The sequence below is a fragment of the Exophiala xenobiotica genome (genome assembly GCF_000835505.1).
Source record: "Exophiala xenobiotica strain CBS 118157 unplaced genomic scaffold supercont1.7, whole genome shotgun sequence".
Classification (NCBI taxonomy): Eukaryota; Fungi; Ascomycota; class Eurotiomycetes; order Chaetothyriales; family Herpotrichiellaceae; genus Exophiala; species Exophiala xenobiotica.
Window position 1 is genome coordinate 2,209,629 of NW_013562488.1, and position 18,819 is coordinate 2,228,447.

General features: G+C 52.6%; 7 protein-coding genes across 8 annotated transcripts; 5 read left to right on the top strand and 2 right to left on the bottom strand.

The window, feature by feature from the left end:
* Positions 1-66: 66 nt before the first annotated feature.
* On the top strand, positions 67-2,508 carry PV05_11505 (uncharacterized protein). The gene has a single exon (XM_013454994.1). It carries the CDS (start codon positions 196-198, stop codon positions 1,291-1,293), a length of 1,098 nt encoding a protein of 365 aa, XP_013310448.1. The 5' UTR covers positions 67-195; the 3' UTR covers positions 1,294-2,508.
* PV05_11506 (uncharacterized protein) lies at positions 1,946-4,933 on the bottom strand. Its single transcript, XM_013454995.1, has one exon. It carries the CDS (start codon positions 4,603-4,605, stop codon positions 2,593-2,595), a length of 2,013 nt encoding a protein of 670 aa, XP_013310449.1. The 5' UTR covers positions 4,606-4,933; the 3' UTR covers positions 1,946-2,592.
* A 297-nt stretch (positions 4,934-5,230) lies between these two features.
* PV05_11507 (uncharacterized protein) lies at positions 5,231-7,589 on the top strand. Its single transcript, XM_013454996.1, has 3 exons — positions 5,231-5,450; positions 5,511-6,014; positions 6,063-7,589. Exons 1-3 carry the CDS (start codon positions 5,276-5,278, stop codon positions 6,161-6,163), a joined length of 780 nt encoding a protein of 259 aa, XP_013310450.1. The 5' UTR covers positions 5,231-5,275; the 3' UTR covers positions 6,164-7,589.
* On the bottom strand, positions 6,719-7,694 carry PV05_11508 (uncharacterized protein). Its single transcript, XM_013454997.1, has one exon. The coding sequence runs from the start codon at positions 7,386-7,388 to the stop codon at positions 6,774-6,776; it is 615 nt and encodes a 204-aa protein (XP_013310451.1). The 5' UTR covers positions 7,389-7,694; the 3' UTR covers positions 6,719-6,773.
* Positions 7,695-9,515: 1,821 nt separating this feature from the next.
* On the top strand, positions 9,516-12,083 carry PV05_11509 (the record flags this gene model as incomplete). Of its 2 annotated transcripts, XM_013454999.1 has the most annotated exons (10): positions 9,516-9,702; positions 9,758-9,886; positions 9,946-10,063; positions 10,111-10,264; positions 10,314-10,533; positions 10,586-10,632; positions 10,700-10,882; positions 10,936-11,027; positions 11,073-11,459; positions 11,511-11,816. In XM_013454999.1, the coding sequence occupies exons 1-10, from the start codon at positions 9,644-9,646 to the stop codon at positions 11,814-11,816; spliced, it is 1,695 nt and encodes a 564-aa protein (XP_013310453.1). In that variant the 5' UTR covers positions 9,516-9,643. The 2 variants fall into 2 exon arrangements, with proteins under 2 accessions (XP_013310453.1, XP_013310452.1); XM_013454998.1 differs by lacking the exon at positions 9,516-9,702 and having other exon boundaries at positions 9,726-9,886; positions 11,511-12,083.
* Positions 12,084-12,539: 456 nt separating this feature from the next.
* Positions 12,540-16,114, top strand: PV05_11510 (uncharacterized protein). Its single transcript, XM_013455000.1, has 2 exons — positions 12,540-12,591; positions 12,658-16,114. The coding sequence occupies exon 2, from the start codon at positions 12,730-12,732 to the stop codon at positions 15,631-15,633; it is 2,904 nt and encodes a 967-aa protein (XP_013310454.1). The 5' UTR covers positions 12,540-12,591; positions 12,658-12,729; the 3' UTR covers positions 15,634-16,114.
* A 54-nt stretch (positions 16,115-16,168) lies between these two features.
* Positions 16,169-18,787, top strand: PV05_11511 (uncharacterized protein). Its single transcript, XM_013455001.1, has 7 exons — positions 16,169-16,395; positions 16,447-16,506; positions 16,552-16,694; positions 16,744-16,792; positions 16,840-16,943; positions 16,992-18,165; positions 18,214-18,787. The coding sequence occupies exons 1-7, from the start codon at positions 16,333-16,335 to the stop codon at positions 18,412-18,414; spliced, it is 1,794 nt and encodes a 597-aa protein (XP_013310455.1). The 5' UTR covers positions 16,169-16,332; the 3' UTR covers positions 18,415-18,787.
* The last annotated feature ends 32 nt before the right edge of the window (positions 18,788-18,819 follow it).

An 18,819-nucleotide genomic window follows, 5' to 3' on the forward strand; every position in this document is an offset into this window, starting at 1 on the left:
TATTCTGGGGTCAAAATGACGTCCATTTATTTGGCTACAAGACTCAAGACTTGAAGGCAACCAGAACTACGAGCTATCTGTACTTCTGCATCTCCTCCTGCGCTTTCTTCGCCTTCTCGCTTCCTTACACCTCGCCCTCCCTCTTCTAGTCGAGCGCTACAGACTTCCATACCTCTAGAGCTCCCTGAGCCAGCCATGTTGGCCGCGAGACTTGGGTTCAGGCCAGCTGCAAGATCGGTCCGCTCGCTTCCTGTGTCGCCCATTCTCTTCAGATCCATTCCTCGGTCCCGTCCTTTCACAAACAGACCACGGTACACACAGTTCGCAGACAAGAGTGGTCGGCAGCAACAATGGAGCCGGTTCGGTCCAGTGCGCAGGGTGCAATACCTTTGGAGAAACCACCCAAATAAAATCCTGGCTGTCGGCGTGGGCAGCGGAGCGTTTTATGTGTACAATCTGGAGGAGGTTCCTATTACACATCGCCGACGTTTCAATATTTACTCCCCAGAAACCGAGAAATCACTAGCGGGAGGCCCGCAACAATATCAAGCACTGCTGCAAGAATTCGGCGGCAAGATACTCCCACCTAACCATCCATATACCGAGCTGGTGGCTCGTGTCGTCGAACGCCTACTGCCAACAACGCGTGGACTAGCAGGCGATGACTGGCAGGTCCATGTTATTGATGACGCTACCCAGAAGAACGCATTTGTTGTGCCAGGAGGGAAAGTTTTCGTCTTCACTGGCATCCTTCCCATCTGTCAAACCGAGTCAGGTATTGCTTCTGTTCTCGGGCATGAGATCGCTCACAACGTCGCGCATCATGCGGCTGAAAGGATGTCAAGCCAATTACCGTTATCCATTGCCTCCATTCTCCTCCAGTTAGTCTTTGACCTGGGGAGTGGTGCCTCATCCTCCGTCGTCAGTCTGCTCTTGGAACTTCCCCACTCGAGGACTCAGGAGACCGAAGCTGATCACATTGGACTTCTGATGATGGCTGAAGCTTGCTATGATCCTAGGGAGGCTGTTGGCTTTTGGGAACGAATGAGAAAAGCCGAGCAGTATGAGCCCCCTCAGTTCTTATCGACCCACCCTAGCAATTATAACCGCAGCGAAACACTGAAGCAGTGGATGCCACAAGCATTAGATGCATATACTGACAGAGGATGCGGCTCTATGAGTCAAACCATCAAAGATTTTACCGGAACGCTGGGTCGACAGTTGTCAGCGCCGAAACGACAAACGCCTATGCAACCAGCGCGCAGACATGATGACGACGACGATTTCTTCTGAGCGGAAGATCGCTTCGAACGGTATCCCAAGAGCCTCGTCCATCCCCAGCACGCAGGCGCTTCGGTCTCTGGCAGAGTTGAGTTCTTGCCCTGAGCTGAAATGGGCGGATGCGGATGAAGTTCTGGCACCATTCTTGGCCTTATCATCCACGGGGAAGCAGACGCAGCCAGATCAGTATACGAGGAGCTGACAGCTGCACACACATTATATGCACAAGCTGGCATCTCGGTATTCTTATGTGCGGCATTATGACACGATATTTCATGATTCAGACAGGTGGCTCTCCTCTCAGACACACCACCTTTGACCACGGACGGAAATCATTTGAACCCTATCGAATCTCGTCTCTGCAACAACGGAGTTCTCATGGCTGAGAAAGTTGATGTTCCAGGCGTCGCTTAAACCACTAGTGCCGCCTTTGGTACAGTATGTCAACATTGACCAACAACTCCTACTAGGCTCTTCTCTATCGAACGTCGTTTCGACTTGAATTATGAGGTGACTGCGCCACAGCCCTTGCATTCGGGGCCGTCCGACTGCACATGAATCGTCTGTCCTCAACATCAGAGAGGCAGTGGCCTGCTCGCGCGAGGCCATGCTTGATAAGATCATGTGTTTTCAAGGACTCGACTCAGCAGATTATTCAGATATCCAGATACCCACATCCCGCCTTACCGCGTCCAGCGTGGGATTCGTTCGTCAACAACCCCTCCGCCCTGGCACTGTATACGATGTCCATATTTCCAGGGTGTGCAGTGGCGCAAAAGCAGGGTGTGTTAACGATAACGCGCCTCCGATGCGATCGACGATGCTGTAGACCGGATTCGCCTGAACGATATCTTGCCTATTGTTTTCAAATTCGCCGATGACAAACCCGAAGCCAGAAGTCAGGGCTTGGCTGGAGACGAACGCCCTTGTGCGAATATCCGATGAACCGGGTTGGCCAGTCAGTCTGACGAGGTAGTTGATATTCGTGTCTTTCTCGCTGAAAACATGGCGATCTCTGTTGCTGGCGCAATTTTGGCAGTTGATGGTGGATGAACGCCGGTGGGTGAAAGAGCAGAATCAAGTGAGACTGTATCTTAGATCAGGAGAACGATGAAACCAATCCTCCCAAAGCATGGTGGACATTTCAACACGGGTATTTCCTGGTCGTATAGCACCTCAAATACATCTCTCATCTTCCTATCCAGGCCGTATGTACAATAAATAGACCGATTATATACTGTAACCATACCGCGCGCCACCTTCAGCCATATCCGTACCAGATCACCACCCAATCCATTGTAACGTACTGCGCTAGCTATTCAAAGGCGGACTCTGCGGCGGACTTCTCTCACTCTCAAGCTTAGTCCTCAGCATCTTCACATACGTACTCTGGCTATTCGGACTCGCGCTCAGCACATTGAACAAACATCGAAGTTCCCAACTTTCACTCCAATTCTGATTCGCAATCGTCAATGCATCCATGAGCGTGTACGCGACCTCGAAGATTTTTTCGAAAATTCCCATGCCATGCACGAGGATCGCATCGTACGAACTGGCGTCATCGAGGCCTACGCAGTCGCACAAGTCCTTGGCGATCGTAATCGGATATAGAGCTGAGAAGATGGGGTTGTTGGCCGAGTAGCTTATCAGGCCCTGACGCATGCTCGCCTGCCAGAAAATAAGACGCAGCCATTGATGTGTAATGAGCACGTCGGCTCTTTGGACGTCCGTCATGGCGAAGTTGCCCTGCGGCGTATCAAAAGACATTTCGTTCAGCGCGTGCTGGAGACTAGCGATATTATCCACCGGCTCGCCGTTGGGGTCGCCGGACCAGAGTCGTACGAATTTCTCGTCCAGAATGGAAAAGAGAGTGGCCAAGGCCGAAAAGCCGGCGAGCACGATACCGTCCGTCTCATCAAAGTACTCTGTCGACAGGCGCGGGAGGCGCGTCATTTGCGTGGGCTTGTTGCGCAGAATGGCAAGCCCGCGTTCGGTGATGAAGAGTAAGGCCACTGTCCGTCGCGAGCATATCGCTCGTACGTCGTCCATGGTGTGATAGGTTGATTCGAGGTGCAGGCCCTGGTCGAGGGCCATCCCAACAGCCTCGCGCAGGTAGAAGGCATGGGCTCGAGGGCGTTTGAGCTCAAAGAGTGCAACAGCGATGTGGTAGGATGCCTGGATAGAGAGAAGAGTGGTGTTTTCGGCCCAGTCTGCTACTTGGCGGAGATGAAGACATAGTTCGACAAAGTGCCGTCCGAGGGAGAGCTTTTTGTCGAGTTGAAGGTCAGATTGAGGGGCCGCGTGTAAGACGGTTGTGGCGCAGAGGGAGAGGACGAGAATCTTTTCTTCGACGGACAAGTCTTTGGGAGAGTGTAGACGTGAAAGGAAGCTGGGTTCGTGGATGATGGGACGGATAGAGTATAGATGACGAAAGTATTGGCTGATGCATTGGGACATGAGAAGCGCAGAGAGGCCAAATTCGGCGGCCAGCGACTGGATCTGGGGTTCGATGGGAGAGGAATGCGAGTCGCTTCGGTAGAGGAACTTGGGGCCCAGGAGGGGCATTGGGGAGCTGGTTGTTGTCGCGGGTGATGGTGCGCCATTGGTGTTGGTGAGCACAGCGTCGAGGGAGATTGGTTTGGTGAGAGGAGTGGATGCGCGGGACGGAGAGCGTTGAGATGATCGAGGTGGTGGGAGCACGGTCCCCATCGAGAGAGGTGCTTCATGGAAGATCTGCTGGGCCAGGTCGCTGATGGTCATGTAGTCGGAAGGGGAGATGGGTGCTTGGAATTGTAGCAGTTCCGATGGTTGCATTTGCCATGAGGCTGGGAATTGGATGCCTGCTTGTGCGAAGGCTGTATGCGAGGTCGGTTCGAACGCAGTGCCATTCTGTAGACTGGGAACGGATCGAGGCACGCCGGCGGGATCTGATGTTGGTCCAAAGGGGTCGCCAGGGTTTGAGTTGGTTGGCGATGACAAAGGAGAGGTCAGTTGCGATCCAAGTGGACTGTCATTGCTGATTGTCCTATTCAGCGATGGCATCTGCAATTGTAGCTGCGAGAGGTCGAATGCTGGTAGACTCCCGTCTTGCGGCAATAGCTGGTGTCCTTCGTCCCTTAGCCGAGCAATCACTGAGCCTGATCCTTTCTTTGGTCCCCTCTTTTTCCGGGCAATATCTCTTGTACATCTCAGACCAGACGAGACACACCTGTGGCATGGCTCGGTCTTAGAACAGCGGACTTTCCGGCGCCTGCAGGCATCGCAGGGGAGGAGCGAGTCGGGTGTTGCTGGTTCTCCAGAATGGTCCTCATTGGACTCGGCCATTGAGGAATACCACGACTGAGACCGGCGACGAGCCGTCAGAAAGGGCCGAGTGTCGCAGGAGAGGTTGTTGCCTCGTTAGCGAGTCATGCGCCGGTATCGAGCGACGATGTCATAGTTTTGAGAGCAGATCCGACGAGAAGATGCTGTCCGCGTGCCATGTTGAGATGATGCGGGGTTACAACCAAGCTTCCGCAGTCGCAAAGGTCTTGGTATACCTTAGGTATCGTTGAGATCGAAGCCTCGTCAGCTGGAAAGGTTTTCAGCCAAGGAGCCGAGGAAAAAGAGCATTGGTACTCGCATGCGTTGGGTAGGTTGTAGGCTGTCAGCCCCATAACAGTCTTTTGAGTGAAAGGACTGATGGGACTGGGAAGAGGCACGACCCATTGAGGGTGCAATTCAATAGCCGAGGGTGGGTGTCTGTCAATTGCCATCCATTCAGAAGAGGTACCCAAGAGGCACCTAAGAGGTAGGAAAAAGCTGGGGAAAGCTAGGCGGTAGGCGGGCGGGAAAAGTGGTGCTGAGACGTCCTCGACGTCCCTAAGCGGCAGTCGTAGCCAGAGAACCGTCCCGGACCATCTTAGCTTGAAGATCAACACTTTCTTCTGGCCACAACCAAAATCTCATATCCCGATTCTCTTGCTTGGCCCCGTCCTTACAATCTCATGCCAGTATGGCGGACACTCTGGCAAATGCTGTGCCGCCTCCGTTTAAGCTCGACACCGGGACCGTCATCTCTCTCGGGATCGCGTTTTCTCTGATGCCCCTAGCTCAAGGTCTGGCTGCCTTTGTCCTGCCCTCGACGACTCCGCGGAAGTATTACTGGTTGTTCCTCTGGCATGCATATGGTATGTGACTGACTCTGCAGACATGTCCGTTCAGATATGCTGACCCTTGTTGTTCTCTAGATTTCCTTACCCATTTCCTCATCGAAGGAAGCTTCCTGTACCACTGTTTCTTCTCCTATATCCAATTAGCCGTGACAGAAGGCTCAGAGCCATCAAGAGGTGGTAGTCAAACACTGGTGCTTTTCGATAGACCTGACCGCAGATATGGAGCCTTCTACTCCTCTGGACCCATGGCTCGTCTCTGGGCAGAATATGCCAAAGCGGATTCAAGATGGGGAGGAGCAGATCTCATGGTCATCTCCATCGAGCTGATTACCGTGTTTCTCGATGGGCCAGGAGCGGTATACATCTGCTACCTAATAGCAAAGATTGCCAACGGGAAAGAAGCCGCGCTGAAAGGTCAACATGAGGCACGGCTGTGGTTTGTCGCGATCGTGGTTGCAACCCTTGAGTTGGTGGGCGGCTTCTATACATTCGCACCTGAGTGGCTCAGTGGCAATCATAGTCTAGCTGGCGACGACCCGGTCTATCTGTGGCTGTACCTGGTATTCTTCAATATGCTGTGTATGTGTCAGTCGGTCTTCCAACAGGATAATACTAATAACATGATAGGGGTCTTCGTACCGTTCTGGGTGCTATACGTGGCGTACGACGAGATTCACGAAACATTCAAGGCTTCGAGCAGTGTCACGTCGGCTAACAAGAGAAAGTGAGAGTAGTCAGTGGGAAAGCTACAGATCGCTTGGCGAGCAACGGCTGCGGCCCTACCGACTACCTATGGAAGTGCTATTCGAGGTTTATGTGCTCCTCGTCGAACTCCCCCCAGCAGTGGCTGCCTTTCTCCCTCTTCGTTTCTTTCCGCAGCCAGCAGAACCACGGTGTTCGACCTGGGACACGTTGACAATGTGTCGCTTCGTGCGGGCAACATGGGCTTGTGCCATAGGCATCCAACGAATAGTTGGAATCTATGCAGTGTCGTTAAAAGGCTGTGTCACCCTCCCTTTCGATGACCAGGCAGCCTTAGCATCGGAAGCATGGGTTCCACTTCCAAGTCTGGCACGTCGATCTCTATAATGTCCAAGGGTTTCCAACCGTTCCTCTTGTACAACTCCGACCCGGCAGGTCGAGCAAACAGCCAACTCACGACATTTTCGCGGTCCGCAACCTCCGTACAACATTCTATCAACTTTTGTCCGATTCCTTGACGTTGATAGGTCGGGTGGACGATCAATCGATGCAGATCTGCAAGAAATGGAAGACTGGGGTCAGACAGATTCACATCCACCGGCAGGGGCGACTCAGGGGTCGGGGCAGAAACAGGAACTAGTCGGGCAAGAGCTGTGAGGCGCAGAACTTACACAGATGCCTCTTTCCCCGGATGTTGCTGAGATAGCAGTTGAACAATTTCCGCGCCAGTTCCTCGAAGGGGTCAGAATAGAAAGGTTTGGGCTTGAGCTTCTCCTCTTTGGTCGGGCGAGTCTCTATCCTGGGCGGTTCTCCTTCAACACTCGATTCAGCGACCACTACACCAGACATGCTCTGCTCAACAACGGCGTCCTCGCGAGGTTTTCTTTTGACTGCAAAAGGATCAACTTTCGGCACCTCTGCGTACCCGAGCTTCCACTGCGAGAAGCCGATGATGGTCTCCTCGACCTCTCCATCGTCTGAGTTTGGAACCAGCACAACTTTGAAGAGAGCACTCTGGGCTCTTGTGTTGCGGAAGGCTTTGGTCAATTTGTCGAAGCAGTCATCGTACACGTTCAGCGGAGCGTAGCGCTCCCGGTACGCGTGGAAGCCATCGGGTTTCAGGGCGAGGTCTGAAAGGTATGACAGCGTTGGAATGTCAGATTCGGATGTTATGGGCTTGATGATGTACTTGATTGTGTTTGGAGGAGGAGGTGAGGTTGAGTCCAGTGGTACATGTGCTGTCGGTGACATGGTCCCAGTACGTGCTTCTCGAGCGTTCGACTAACAGATACAAGAACAAATTCTGGGTAGTGGTATCGCCGTGCAAGCTTGACGTGCGTCTCTTGCGAGCCAAAGGGAGAGACGCTCCTGGTAGGATGAAGCTAGCACCCTGCTGATGTTCGCGGCGAAGTAGTTGTGCACCAGCACAGAATGGCTAGAGTTGATCCCGACTTTGTTGTTGAGTACTAGAATATGGGCCGACCCTTGTTTGTACTTCTGGCCCAGCAAGTCCATATGCTGATGGCCCAGAATGAGGTCTTGAACAGCTGAGTGGCGTATGCCACGATCGACTCCCAGAGCAAGAGTTGACAACAGTGTCATGTCGCTAGATACTTTGTCGACTGCATTGAGTCATAAATCAATCGGACTCTTCAGCCAATGATCGGTCATCCTCGGATATGGCATCCAAGAAGCCAGTGTGTTTTCGACTGTCGCCCATTACGGATCTACTCTCTCGCAGCTCTGAGGTTTTTCTTTTTCCGCGTACGGCCACGACCGATCATGAGATAGGTCGCAATGCGGAGCAGGCGAAATGGGCAAGCATAAGAAGTCTACGCATCTTTCACCCGATGCTAAAGGGCATCGCTTTGACCGAGCTCCAATACTATGAGAGGCACAAGAGGTGGCACAGATTTGGACGAATTACAACATGGAGGTACCGAGGTATGTTGGACGCTTGAGGGCGTTGTTGCATGTAATGTCTCACGACGAATCAGCAACTGTCGGGTCCTGTTGAGTCACAGTCGCAACAACGCTGAACGAGGGTTGCAATAACACGGACGCATCGTGGGCCGTAATGAGGGACATGGCAGCACGTGTTTGCGATAGACTGAGCTCTGTCCGATCTGTAGCACGGAAGTTCGAGATGATCAAGGGTCGATATTCCCGGCAGCCACGAGAAGAGAGTGTGGTTTCTGAGGATAGCCATCAGTCATCTCCGCGCTGCGTTGTCTAGTACGCATCTTTGCATCTTTCCCGTCGTTCGTCCATTTCCGGACTACGGGCAAGACAGATCCAAGTACGGACAGCCATGCATACCCCCGCAGAGGATCGCATGAGCTTTGGTCCTGGCATACCTCAAGGAGCACAGTATCTGCGTGCCGACTGAACCGACAAAGGACCTACCATCAATGACTGGCGAACGAGCGCACCATGAAACCACTAGGCCAGTCCGCAAAGACCGAGTACAGGCGTAACTTGAAGACAAGCAGGCCTCATCAGCCTCACGCAACCATGAAATTTCGGCTGGAGATCCCTCTTCGCGCAACCGAGAAACCATGTGGAGGTATCTGGAGGGAATGGGATGATCCAGTCACGTCTGGTGCTATCGTATCCGTACTTCGGAGAGGTTTCAAAGATGCGCAACATGATCAGCAATAGACTCGTAACACGTGTGGGCGATCCTGCCAGAGCTATGAGCCTGGTGAGCCCACCTTGGAAGTCCATTCGCCTGTCGGTTGTGCATCGGCCAAGTGTTGGTCCGCTGGATGAGAATGATATATGTGCGTCGCCCGGTGATGATCCGAAGCACAAGGAAGAATATCACCCCAATCCCTTCCTTTGCACAGTCGAGGACGGGCAGCAAATGTGGCCATGATTTGATCCTGAAACTTGCGACGTTGCATTGAGGAAGCATCCTTTACTAGATGGCGATTGGTGTGGGTTTCCAGGTGGGTAGTGGTGGTATATGAGAGTAGTAAATGATCAGCAGATTTTGTCGCATTCAGGCCTCAATTTCAAGGTTGAACGGCAGCATCGGCAGCAACGCGCAGGTCGTCAGTGGTCGTCCAACTTCAGTCAAGATGCTGTCAGTGGCGCCTTTCTTGATCATCCTTGCATCCAATTAAGCTAGGGCAAGCATCCGTGGACAGGCGCCTAACGAAGCTATACAAACCAGGATTGGATAGACAACAACAAGGACAGCAGCAGCCACCAGGAACCCCATTTCCGCAACGGCAAGCCTCAAGCGTGCCCACTTCTATCATTCCTTGCAGGTGCTCGGCCTCTCTTTCCATCCTTCCCCACAGATCATATACTACTACGTAGTACTAGTACCTACAAGTACTACGTACATGCCTACTGCTGGCGAAATGCCCGCCTGGGCCACTCCTTGTCAGACGATGCGCATGTAACTCTCCCCTCTTGGGGGCCAGCTAGGATGATCACAAGGTGTACACCACACAGGGACACAGGTCACATTTTTGCTGGACTAAACCGATCTGTCGATGCCTCCGTCTTCATGGGGTTCTTGCGAAAGTACAAGAAGACTGGTCGCCCACCCAAGGTGACACTCCTTCCTGCAGCATCCCAGGCAATAGTACTTACCGTCTCTCGGTAAGAACGATAGTCAACATGTATCAGATTGGCAATATCTACTTCATCACGGCCATCGCCGTCATCGGTGGTGGCCTGTTTGGTTTCGATATTTCGTCCATGAGTGCCATCATTGGTACTGACCAGTACAAATGGTAAGCCTATGACCGGTCAGGCTCGTTCGTTCATGTCTCACTGAGTCTTCCCCTGGCAGCTACTTCAATGAGGGAGACGGCCCTCCGAATTGCTCTGGCCCTCATTCAGACACACAGGGTGGCATCACCGCTTCAATGCCTGGTGGTTCCTTCGTCGGTGCCCTCGCCTCCGGTTTTGTATGTCACTCACCGCACAGCATTGATTTCCTTCTAATCTGGTCCAGTTGACCGATATTTTTGGTCGTAAGCGAGCCATTCAAATCGGTGCTATCATCTGGTGCATTGGTTGCATCATTGTGTGCGCCTCTCAGAACATTGGCATGCTCGTGGCTGGCCGGTTCATCAACGGTGTCAGTGTAGGCATTTGCTCAGCTCAAGGTATACTGGCCCTGCCACCTCACGCCTGCGTCGCTAATGCTAGGCATAGTCCCCGTGTATGTTGCCGAACTTGCTCCTCCCAGCAAACGTGGTCGTGTCGTCGGTGCCCAGCAGTGGGCGATCACATGGGGTATTTTGATCATGTTCTATATCTCGTATGGCTGCAGCTTCATTGACGGACCTGCGGCGTTCCGTGTTCCATGGGGGTTGCAAATGATTCCTGCTATCATTCTCGGTTTCGCACTCTTCCTTACTCCCGAGTCTCCCAGGTATGTTTCTGTTTCGACAACACTGCGATTCACAGTGCTGACCGCTAGGCAGATGGCTGGCTCGTAAAGACCGTTGGGAGGAGTGCCACGCGGTTCTAGGTATTTCCACCTTGCCTCCGACATCAACAGTCCCCAAATGTCCAACCGCTAATACAACTAACATCAGCTCTCGTCCATGCCAAGGGTAATCGAAATGCCCCATTTGTCCTGAAGGAGCTCCAAGAAATCCGCGAATTTGTCGAGTTCGAGGCACGTAATAAGGATGTATCCTACCTCGAGCTGGTCAAGCCAAACATGATCTACCGGCTCCACGTTGGTGTCTTTACCCAGATTTGGAGTCAGTTGACAGGTATGAAGCTAAAAAGGCCAGATATCTGGTTCATAAGTGATAACTTGGAACAGGCATGAACGTGATGATGTACTATATTACTTACGTCTTTGGCATGGCTGGCTTAACGGGCAATACCAACTTGATCGCCAGCAGCATTCAATATGTAAGCACAAGCGAAATCGAAAACCTTCAGTACTGACGGTGGAAGGTGATCAATGTCGGCATGACCATTTTTGCGCTCGTCTTCATCGACCGCTGGGGACGCCGATGGCCTCTATTGATAGGGTCCACCTTCATGGGTATCTGGATGTGGGCGAATGCTGGTCTCCTTGCCTCCTACGGCAAGCCAGCACCGCCGGGAGGAGTTGACGGCGTCCCCGAAGAATCCTGGCAAATCCATGGCGCGCCGGCAAGAGCAGTCATCGCCTGCACATATCTCTTCGTCGCCTCATTCGCCCCTACTTGGGGGCCGGTATCATGGATATATCCGCCGGAGTTGTTCCCTCTCCGAGTTCGAGGCAAGGCTGTTGCCGTCACCACTGCTTCTAACTGGATCTTCAATTTTGCTCTGTCGTACTTTGTCCCCCCTGCATTTGTAAGAGGCGTTGCCGATTCCATTGGCAAGAAGGAAGCTAACTCTTAGTAGGAAAACATCAAGTGGAAGACTTATCTCGTCTTTGGTTGTTTCTGCACTGCCATGACCATCCACGTCTTCTTCTGCTTCCCCGAGACCGCTGGTAGGACTCTTGAAGAAGTTGACGAGATCTTCAGTAGCAATATCAAGCCATGGAACACTCACGTGGACTTTCACCGCGTCAGGAGGGAGGAACAGGGTGAGGTCGACCTGGAGAAGAAGTTGAGTCTGGGTGGTCACCACCATGAGAACAAAGTCCATGATGTTGCTGAAGGCGCTCCGCAAACCCACCAAGTGGAGAAGCATGAGGCTGCGTGAGTCACCTCGACGGAAAGGCCCAGCTCGTCTTGATCCCGACGGCAAGGGAGCTGGCGACACTTGATAGCATGTCACAGTTGCCCACAAAAAGGGGAGGCCGCAAGGGGGGCAACCAGGGGACGACCTGTCTTTGAAACCGTGGTCCTCAGTGTCTGAGGAACGTCGGAGCGAGAATATCAACCAGAATGCTAAGAGACTTGAGTATATGAGTTAGCTATATTAGTTCGTGATCTTGAGAGATCATGAAATGAACAACCGTGCACCGCAATTAGACCGCTCACGACCGCTCTATGGTCAGATACGGGGCATATGCCTACTTCAACAGCCGTGTGATTTATGCCGAAGTGCTTGGTGTGACTGTCGGTACACGATTCGCGGATGGGCAGAAGGTGGTGCGCCCGGTTGTTGTCTATCTTGATGAAGGCAATATCGACGCATTGTAATTGTGTGGGCGACCAGTTGCGCCGTAGTACCAGCCTAGAAGATAGGTAGGTACCCAGTGGATGGCACTGTAAGACGACATGCAGTTGAAACTCAGTTCTGCGGTTGACACAACGGCCGACGTTGCTGGACTAATTATAGAAGGAGAGCAGCTGTCACCCATCGAGCCCGTCAGAAGGCGGCTGAAGTTGCCTTTCGGCTAGTTAGCTCGAGAAGAGGCGCCCGTAAAGAGTGTTAGGCGCATCTCGTAAGTCTCGGGCGTGACTCTTGGTAACGATGCATCACTTCTCAGTCTCCCATTTCAGCTGCAGCTGTGAACAGAGCAAATTTTCTCGTTGGTGACTCTCGATCCGTTATATCCACACTTTCATGGCGCTCTCATGCTGATGAGTCCTTGAAGCATGCATCTACCAGACCGGAATTTACAAGCCGTACTCATAACCGACCTCCAGAACATGACCTCAACGACTCAATGGCTGTAACTACCGAATCCTCCTCAACGGGTCTGCTCAACTTAGAAAAGGAACTCGTCTGCTTCATCTGCACGGAGATCCTCTACCAGCCTCTCACTCTCCTTGACTGTCTACATACCTTCTGCGGTTCTTGTCTCAAAGAATGGTTCTCTCATCAACATCGTAAAGCTCTGCACTCCCACTCCGCCGCCGCCATCTCCTACACTTGTCCAACATGTCGTGCCCCTGTCAAAGACGTCCAGCACAATGCTATGATCAACACGTTGTTAGACATGTTCCTGGCAGCAAACCCGGCGAAGGACAGGTCACTAGAGGAGAAGGCAGAGATGGCGCAGGTCTACAAACCTGGCGACGAAATACTTCCCAAGATCGAGACTCGTAGACGGAGAGAGCCAAGAAGGCGTGAGGAAGAGGAGATTACGGCGAGAGCGTGGAGGGCACAAGATGATGGACAACGCGACAGAAGCAGACGAGAGCGACAATTACACCCTTCCTCCGCAAATACCAGACAAGCCCCTCGTTCCACCAGTGGAAGTAGTAGGAGCCGTGAGCGCCGGCAAGGATTGGACGGCTCGGGAATGTCTGAACGCCAGGAGAGACACCAACGTCAAACAAGCGCCGACGTCGTGGTCTCACGTCCTCGAACAGGCGGCTCCTCCAGTTCTACAGATTTATCATCTTTGTCTCCGCCGCCCGGCTCGCCTAGACATCCCGACGCGGTGGAAGCACGTCAAAGAGGCGCACGCACTGTTGCTCACCAAGCTAGCTTACGATCCCTGGTCAGCGCTTCTGAGAGCGGCACCGGAACTGGCAGTAGTCTCAATGAAGCGCAGGTGATGCAAGAGATTTTGGCTGAAGGCTTGTTGGATGGCATCAACGTGGATGAATTGACTGAAGCCGAGCAGGATGAACTTAGCGAGATCATAGCTGAGCGGTATAGGCAGTTGCACCCAGAGAGAACTCGAGGAGCACCCTCCAATTGGGAGAGCCATGACAGTCTGGGACAACCAGCAGCGCAGCCAGAAGCACAGACCGAGGAAGCAGATCACCGTACACGTGGTTCGTCTAGGAGCAGCCAAAGACACGAGGTTCAGCCTAGTCCACGTCGTAATGTGGTGATCGGTGGTTTGGGGCAACGACCACCGTCGGCCTTCCCGCAGACAACGACTGAGCCAGCATTGACAACACCGCAGGATAGAACCCATCAACGAAGAACCTCTAATGAGAGCGGTAGAAGTGAACAGTCAGCGACTAGAGCAGGTCGAAGATCTGCGACAGATCTATCTGAAAGACCCCAGTCCAGCTCGACGGCTTCGGAACGTCCGCGCGGCTTGACAAATACCAACAGGTCGAATACTGAGCCGAGAAGTACACCACGAGCATCTGAAGTCTGGCAAGCTTCTGGCCGCCCACTCGCCAGCCCGCCCCAGATTGGCTCTCCTGCACCACAATCTCCAAGGGTCGTAATGTCAGGCGTAAATAATGCGCCGGTCCCTACAACAATCCCCGGGTCGGATCCTACTATATCTGCGCCTGCGCCAGCAGCATCCTCGTCGGCCATGGTTTCAACAAGATTTGAGGAACCTTCTATTTCTTGTGCAAGATGTTCACGACCTAATATCCAATATGAGGTGCACAGACATTGCGCTCCCTGCAATCTCGATCTCTGCTCGAGGTGTTACAGGGCCGGTCGGGGATGTAACCATTGGTTTGGCTTTGGACATGCCGCAATATTCAAATTTGACTCATCCCACCCTCAGAGAACAAGTCAAGCTATTGAATTACCTCATCTACTCATTGGTCGACAATACCAGACGCCGTCACCATCAGCTGAGCTACTTTCTGGACATTCCGCCATGACAACATCCGACCAAAACTCTCGTTTACGTGAGGGCAACTTCTGTGATCGATGTGGGGCCTTTGCTAATGATTGTTTCTGGTCTTGTGATTACTGCAATGATGGTGAATGGGGCTTTTGCAACGACTGCGTCAACACCAATCATTGTTGCAAGCACGCTCTTTTGCCCGTCGCCCACAAGTCAACGGTTCCCAACCCTGCTCTACGGCAAGGAGGACCTTTGACACAGTCGGGCGCCCTCACACTGAATCCATACAGTGCTGCTGGAGGAGCTCCGTCACCCGCTCAGAGTGCTCCTTCAAGTGCGACTTCTGCGAACGGAGCTACTTGTGGAGTTCATCTCGACTTCGTTCCATTGGCAATAACAACGAACTGTGACATCTGCTCAAGACCTATCTCCCCCGAGGAAATTCGATATCATTGTCCAGAACATCCGACACCATCGGTGGAGAAACCTAACCAGAAGGGTGATTTTGATCTATGCAACATCTGTTACCTCAGGCTGGTCAAAACCGGGCGCATGAAGCGCGAAGACGGTCCCGATGGCTGGCGTTTATGTCCAAGTGGACATCGCATGGTTGCCGTTACGTTCGAATTTGATAGTGATGGCGGCCAGAGGAGAGTCATCACCCGTGACCTGGTTGGAGGCGCTAAGATGACCGAGGCAGATATGGCTGCATGGAAGCTTGCGAGAACTCATCTCGGCAATACTCAATCCGCCGACCCAGCTACAGGAGCTACAGGTCGAGGGCAATGGGTGTGGCGCGAGGACGCGACTGGCACGCGTCGTGCTACTCGTGCAAGAACTGTATCTCTTCCTGCGTCTGCAAAATATCCTCCGGACGGCGGGGTCGGTAAAGTCTGTCGTGCGCTTTGGAGTTATTATCCTGAAGAGGGCGAGGAAGGGAAGGGCGAGCTGATGTTCCCTAAGCATGCCGAAGTGCGTGAGATTGAGGAAGTCAACGAAGATTGGTGGTTTGGAGTCTATGCTGGAGATACCGGCGTCTTTCCCGCGGTCTATGTCAGAGAGATGGCACCGACATGAACGTGAGCGCGAAGGTTGGACTTTCTACCACTTCTCACACGGCGGACTAGGGCGAGTTGGCGAGTTCGCAAGTTTTCGACGCATGGACTGCTCACAGTGCGGCTTTATGGTCGGGATCGAAACGGTCTACGTCGCATTTGTTGTCTTTATCAACCTGGCCACTTGGAGACGAAGCTATGAACCACGATATTACGACCCTGCTTTCGACTTGGATACCCATGGTGGTTCGACAGTACCGACCGAATTTAGTTTCTGTTTATATTCTATCCTTGTTTTCGGGCCTTCTCCGCTTACTTTCTGTTTCTTGAGATCGTTCACCAAACCGATGGCGACGAACAGAAAACACGCTACTTGGTGACTCCTTTTGTTGAGCCTTCTATGCCTATGCATAAGTATTTAGTCGATGAGCTTGTTCCAATTGGAGCGTTGCCACGTACTTGTAGTAAGTTAGTTTCTGCACTTTGGTGCAATGTAGCTCGCCGTATAAACTGTGCTATTTCTTCGGTGGAGTATCTCAAGCAATGGGCTGGGCGCAGCACGACGCAGTCAGCTAACAAAGGATACAATGAAACGTTGGTTGCTTCAGCTCCATTGCGGTTGCTGTGTTTGGGGCACTTTCCTGTCTCAAAGACTGCGGGCTCGGTCTTGTTTCTCCTCCGAATCTCTCATCCATCAGTGATCTTCACTGCTCAGAACACCATGGCGAATCGCTTCGTCCGTTCCTCCAAATATCGGCACGTGTTCGGTCGCCCGACTCGAAAGGTGCAGATCCGATGCATAATTGTGAAAGAGCATGGCGGCTAAGGGACCTAGGAACAATGCTATGACAATATAAGGATATCGAAAAATGCTTGGGATACCAACTTGATCAAGGTACGTTTGGCACCTCGTCGTCAGAGGCCGGCGCTGACCTTGTAGGCCAACCCCGAATACCTCTCCGTGAACTGGGACAGTAGCGGCGGCGGAGCATTCGCGGTCATTCCTGTGAACGAACGAGGCCGATTACCGGAAAGGATACCGCTTTTCCGAGGCCATACTGCTGTGGTATTAGATACAGATTGGTGGGCAATCCCGGGCGCGCAGGCATAGTTACAGGGCTGACAACAGAAGGAACCCTTTCAATGACTCTCTGATCGCATCTGGATCCGACGATGGCAAGGTATGGCTCGTGCTGAAATTCGGTATGCAGGACTCTGACCGTCTCAGGTATTCCTCTGGAGAGTGCCAGATGACTTTACGCTGCATCTCGATGTGCCGGCAGATGAAGTTCAGGATGTCAGTCCGGTCGGCAAGCTGAGTGGTCACCCCAAGTAAGATGCAAGGCAGTAACAAGCGCGGCACGAGCTGACCTCTCTTAGAAAAGTGGGACATGTGCTATTCAACCCTGCGGCCGAGAACGTTTTGGCATCAGCTGCTGGAGATTTCACGGTCAAGCTCTGGGATATCGAATCCGGCTCAGCCAAGCTCAATTTGAAGGTGGGCGAGGTTATCCAATCCATGTCATGGAGCGCAGACGGGTCTCTGATGGTTACAACATCCCGGGACAAAAAGCTGAGAATATGGGATACAAGACAAGAGAAGCCGGCCCATGAAGTTGCCGGTCACGCAGGTGCCAAAAACAGCCGAGCGGTGTGGATGGGTGAACATGACAGAGTCGCGACCACGGGCTTCTCAAGAATGAGTGATCGTCAGCTTGCGCTTTGGGACATCAGAGCTCCTCAGCAGCCTGTCGATGGATTCCAGATGCTCGACTCGATATCTGGAGTATGCATGCCCTTCTGGGATGATGGCACGCAATGTCTGTACCTGGCAGGCAAAGGCGACGGTAACATTCGGTACTACGAGTATGAGCACGACAAGTTCGAGTATCTGTCGGAGTACAAGTCTTCGGATCCACAACGAGGAGTTGCTTTTGTGCCAAAGAGAGGCGTCAACATGCACGAGAACGAAGTAATGCGAGCATACAAGACTGTCAACGACAACTATATCGAGCCAATCTCCTTCATTGTACCACGGCGAGCAGAATCCTTCCAAGAAGACATCTACCCGCCTACTGTTGGTTTGAAACCAGCCATGAGCAGCAACGAATGGTTTGAGGGTGCCTCAGGGCTGCCACCAAAGATCTCATTGGAGAGCCTGTATGAGGGTCAAGGCATAAAAGAGGTCCCTGCTGACGCGCCCAAACCTGTCAAGAAGGCTCCTGAACCTGTCAAAGCTCCAGAACCGAAACCTGAGGTTGCTGAACCATCGCCAGCCGCAACTCCAACGATACGATCTCCACCTCCATCCATGAAAGACCAAGGCGCCACAATGATGGCAGCAGCCACCAAATTCCAAGATAGCGAGCCAGTGGAAGAAGATGGAGATGATGATTCGAGCTTCGAGGAAGTTCAAAAGCCGGCTGAGAGAACGTCTGCGGTTAAGCCTGCCGTTGCAGAAGAGAGCAAAGAGGAACCGACGCCAGCTACGAGCAAAGCCCAGGCAGACGCTGAAGACTTTGAGACTGAGACAAGGGCTACCGAAAGTCCGAAGGCAAGTTTCAGAGACAGGATTTCAAGTTTTTACGCTGACATGGAGCAGACAACCGTTCCAGATCTCAAGTCTCCAAAGCTTGCCGGCGATGAGTCTGGTAGTGCGACTGATGACGCCTCCTCGCAATCGATGGAACGAGAAATGAAGAACATGAAGGCCATGATGGCTCAACAATCTCGACAACTCAGCAGTCTGACACAAACGCTGACCGAACTCGTGGCTGAAGTCAAGGCTCTTAAAGGATCATAGTTGGATACTTTCTTGAAATTAGCGATGTTCACATGAGCGTTTGTCTGGTCGCGTTCCGTTCATGTTGAAGTACATAGGTATTCGGTCTCGGCGCCGCCAGAAGACAACTGTGTTTTCGTGTCGTCGCTCGGGATCGGGCGCTGCCGATGACCCTTTTGTTATACGAACGTCAGCACGAGAGATAAGCGATGCAAGGCTGATCACTTCAGATAAAGCATTCTCTCCATAGGGTGCTGGCCCCGACCTGCTTACAGCATGAATCGACCAAGTATCTAGGTAAGGGCTCGTGTGGCTCGTACTAAGAAGATAAGCGTGGATAAGCTACTAAGCCAACGGGGCTAACACGCTTCGGGAAAGCTTAGTTGAACCTCGGCCACACATTCAGCTTCTCATTTGTTCCTCCTC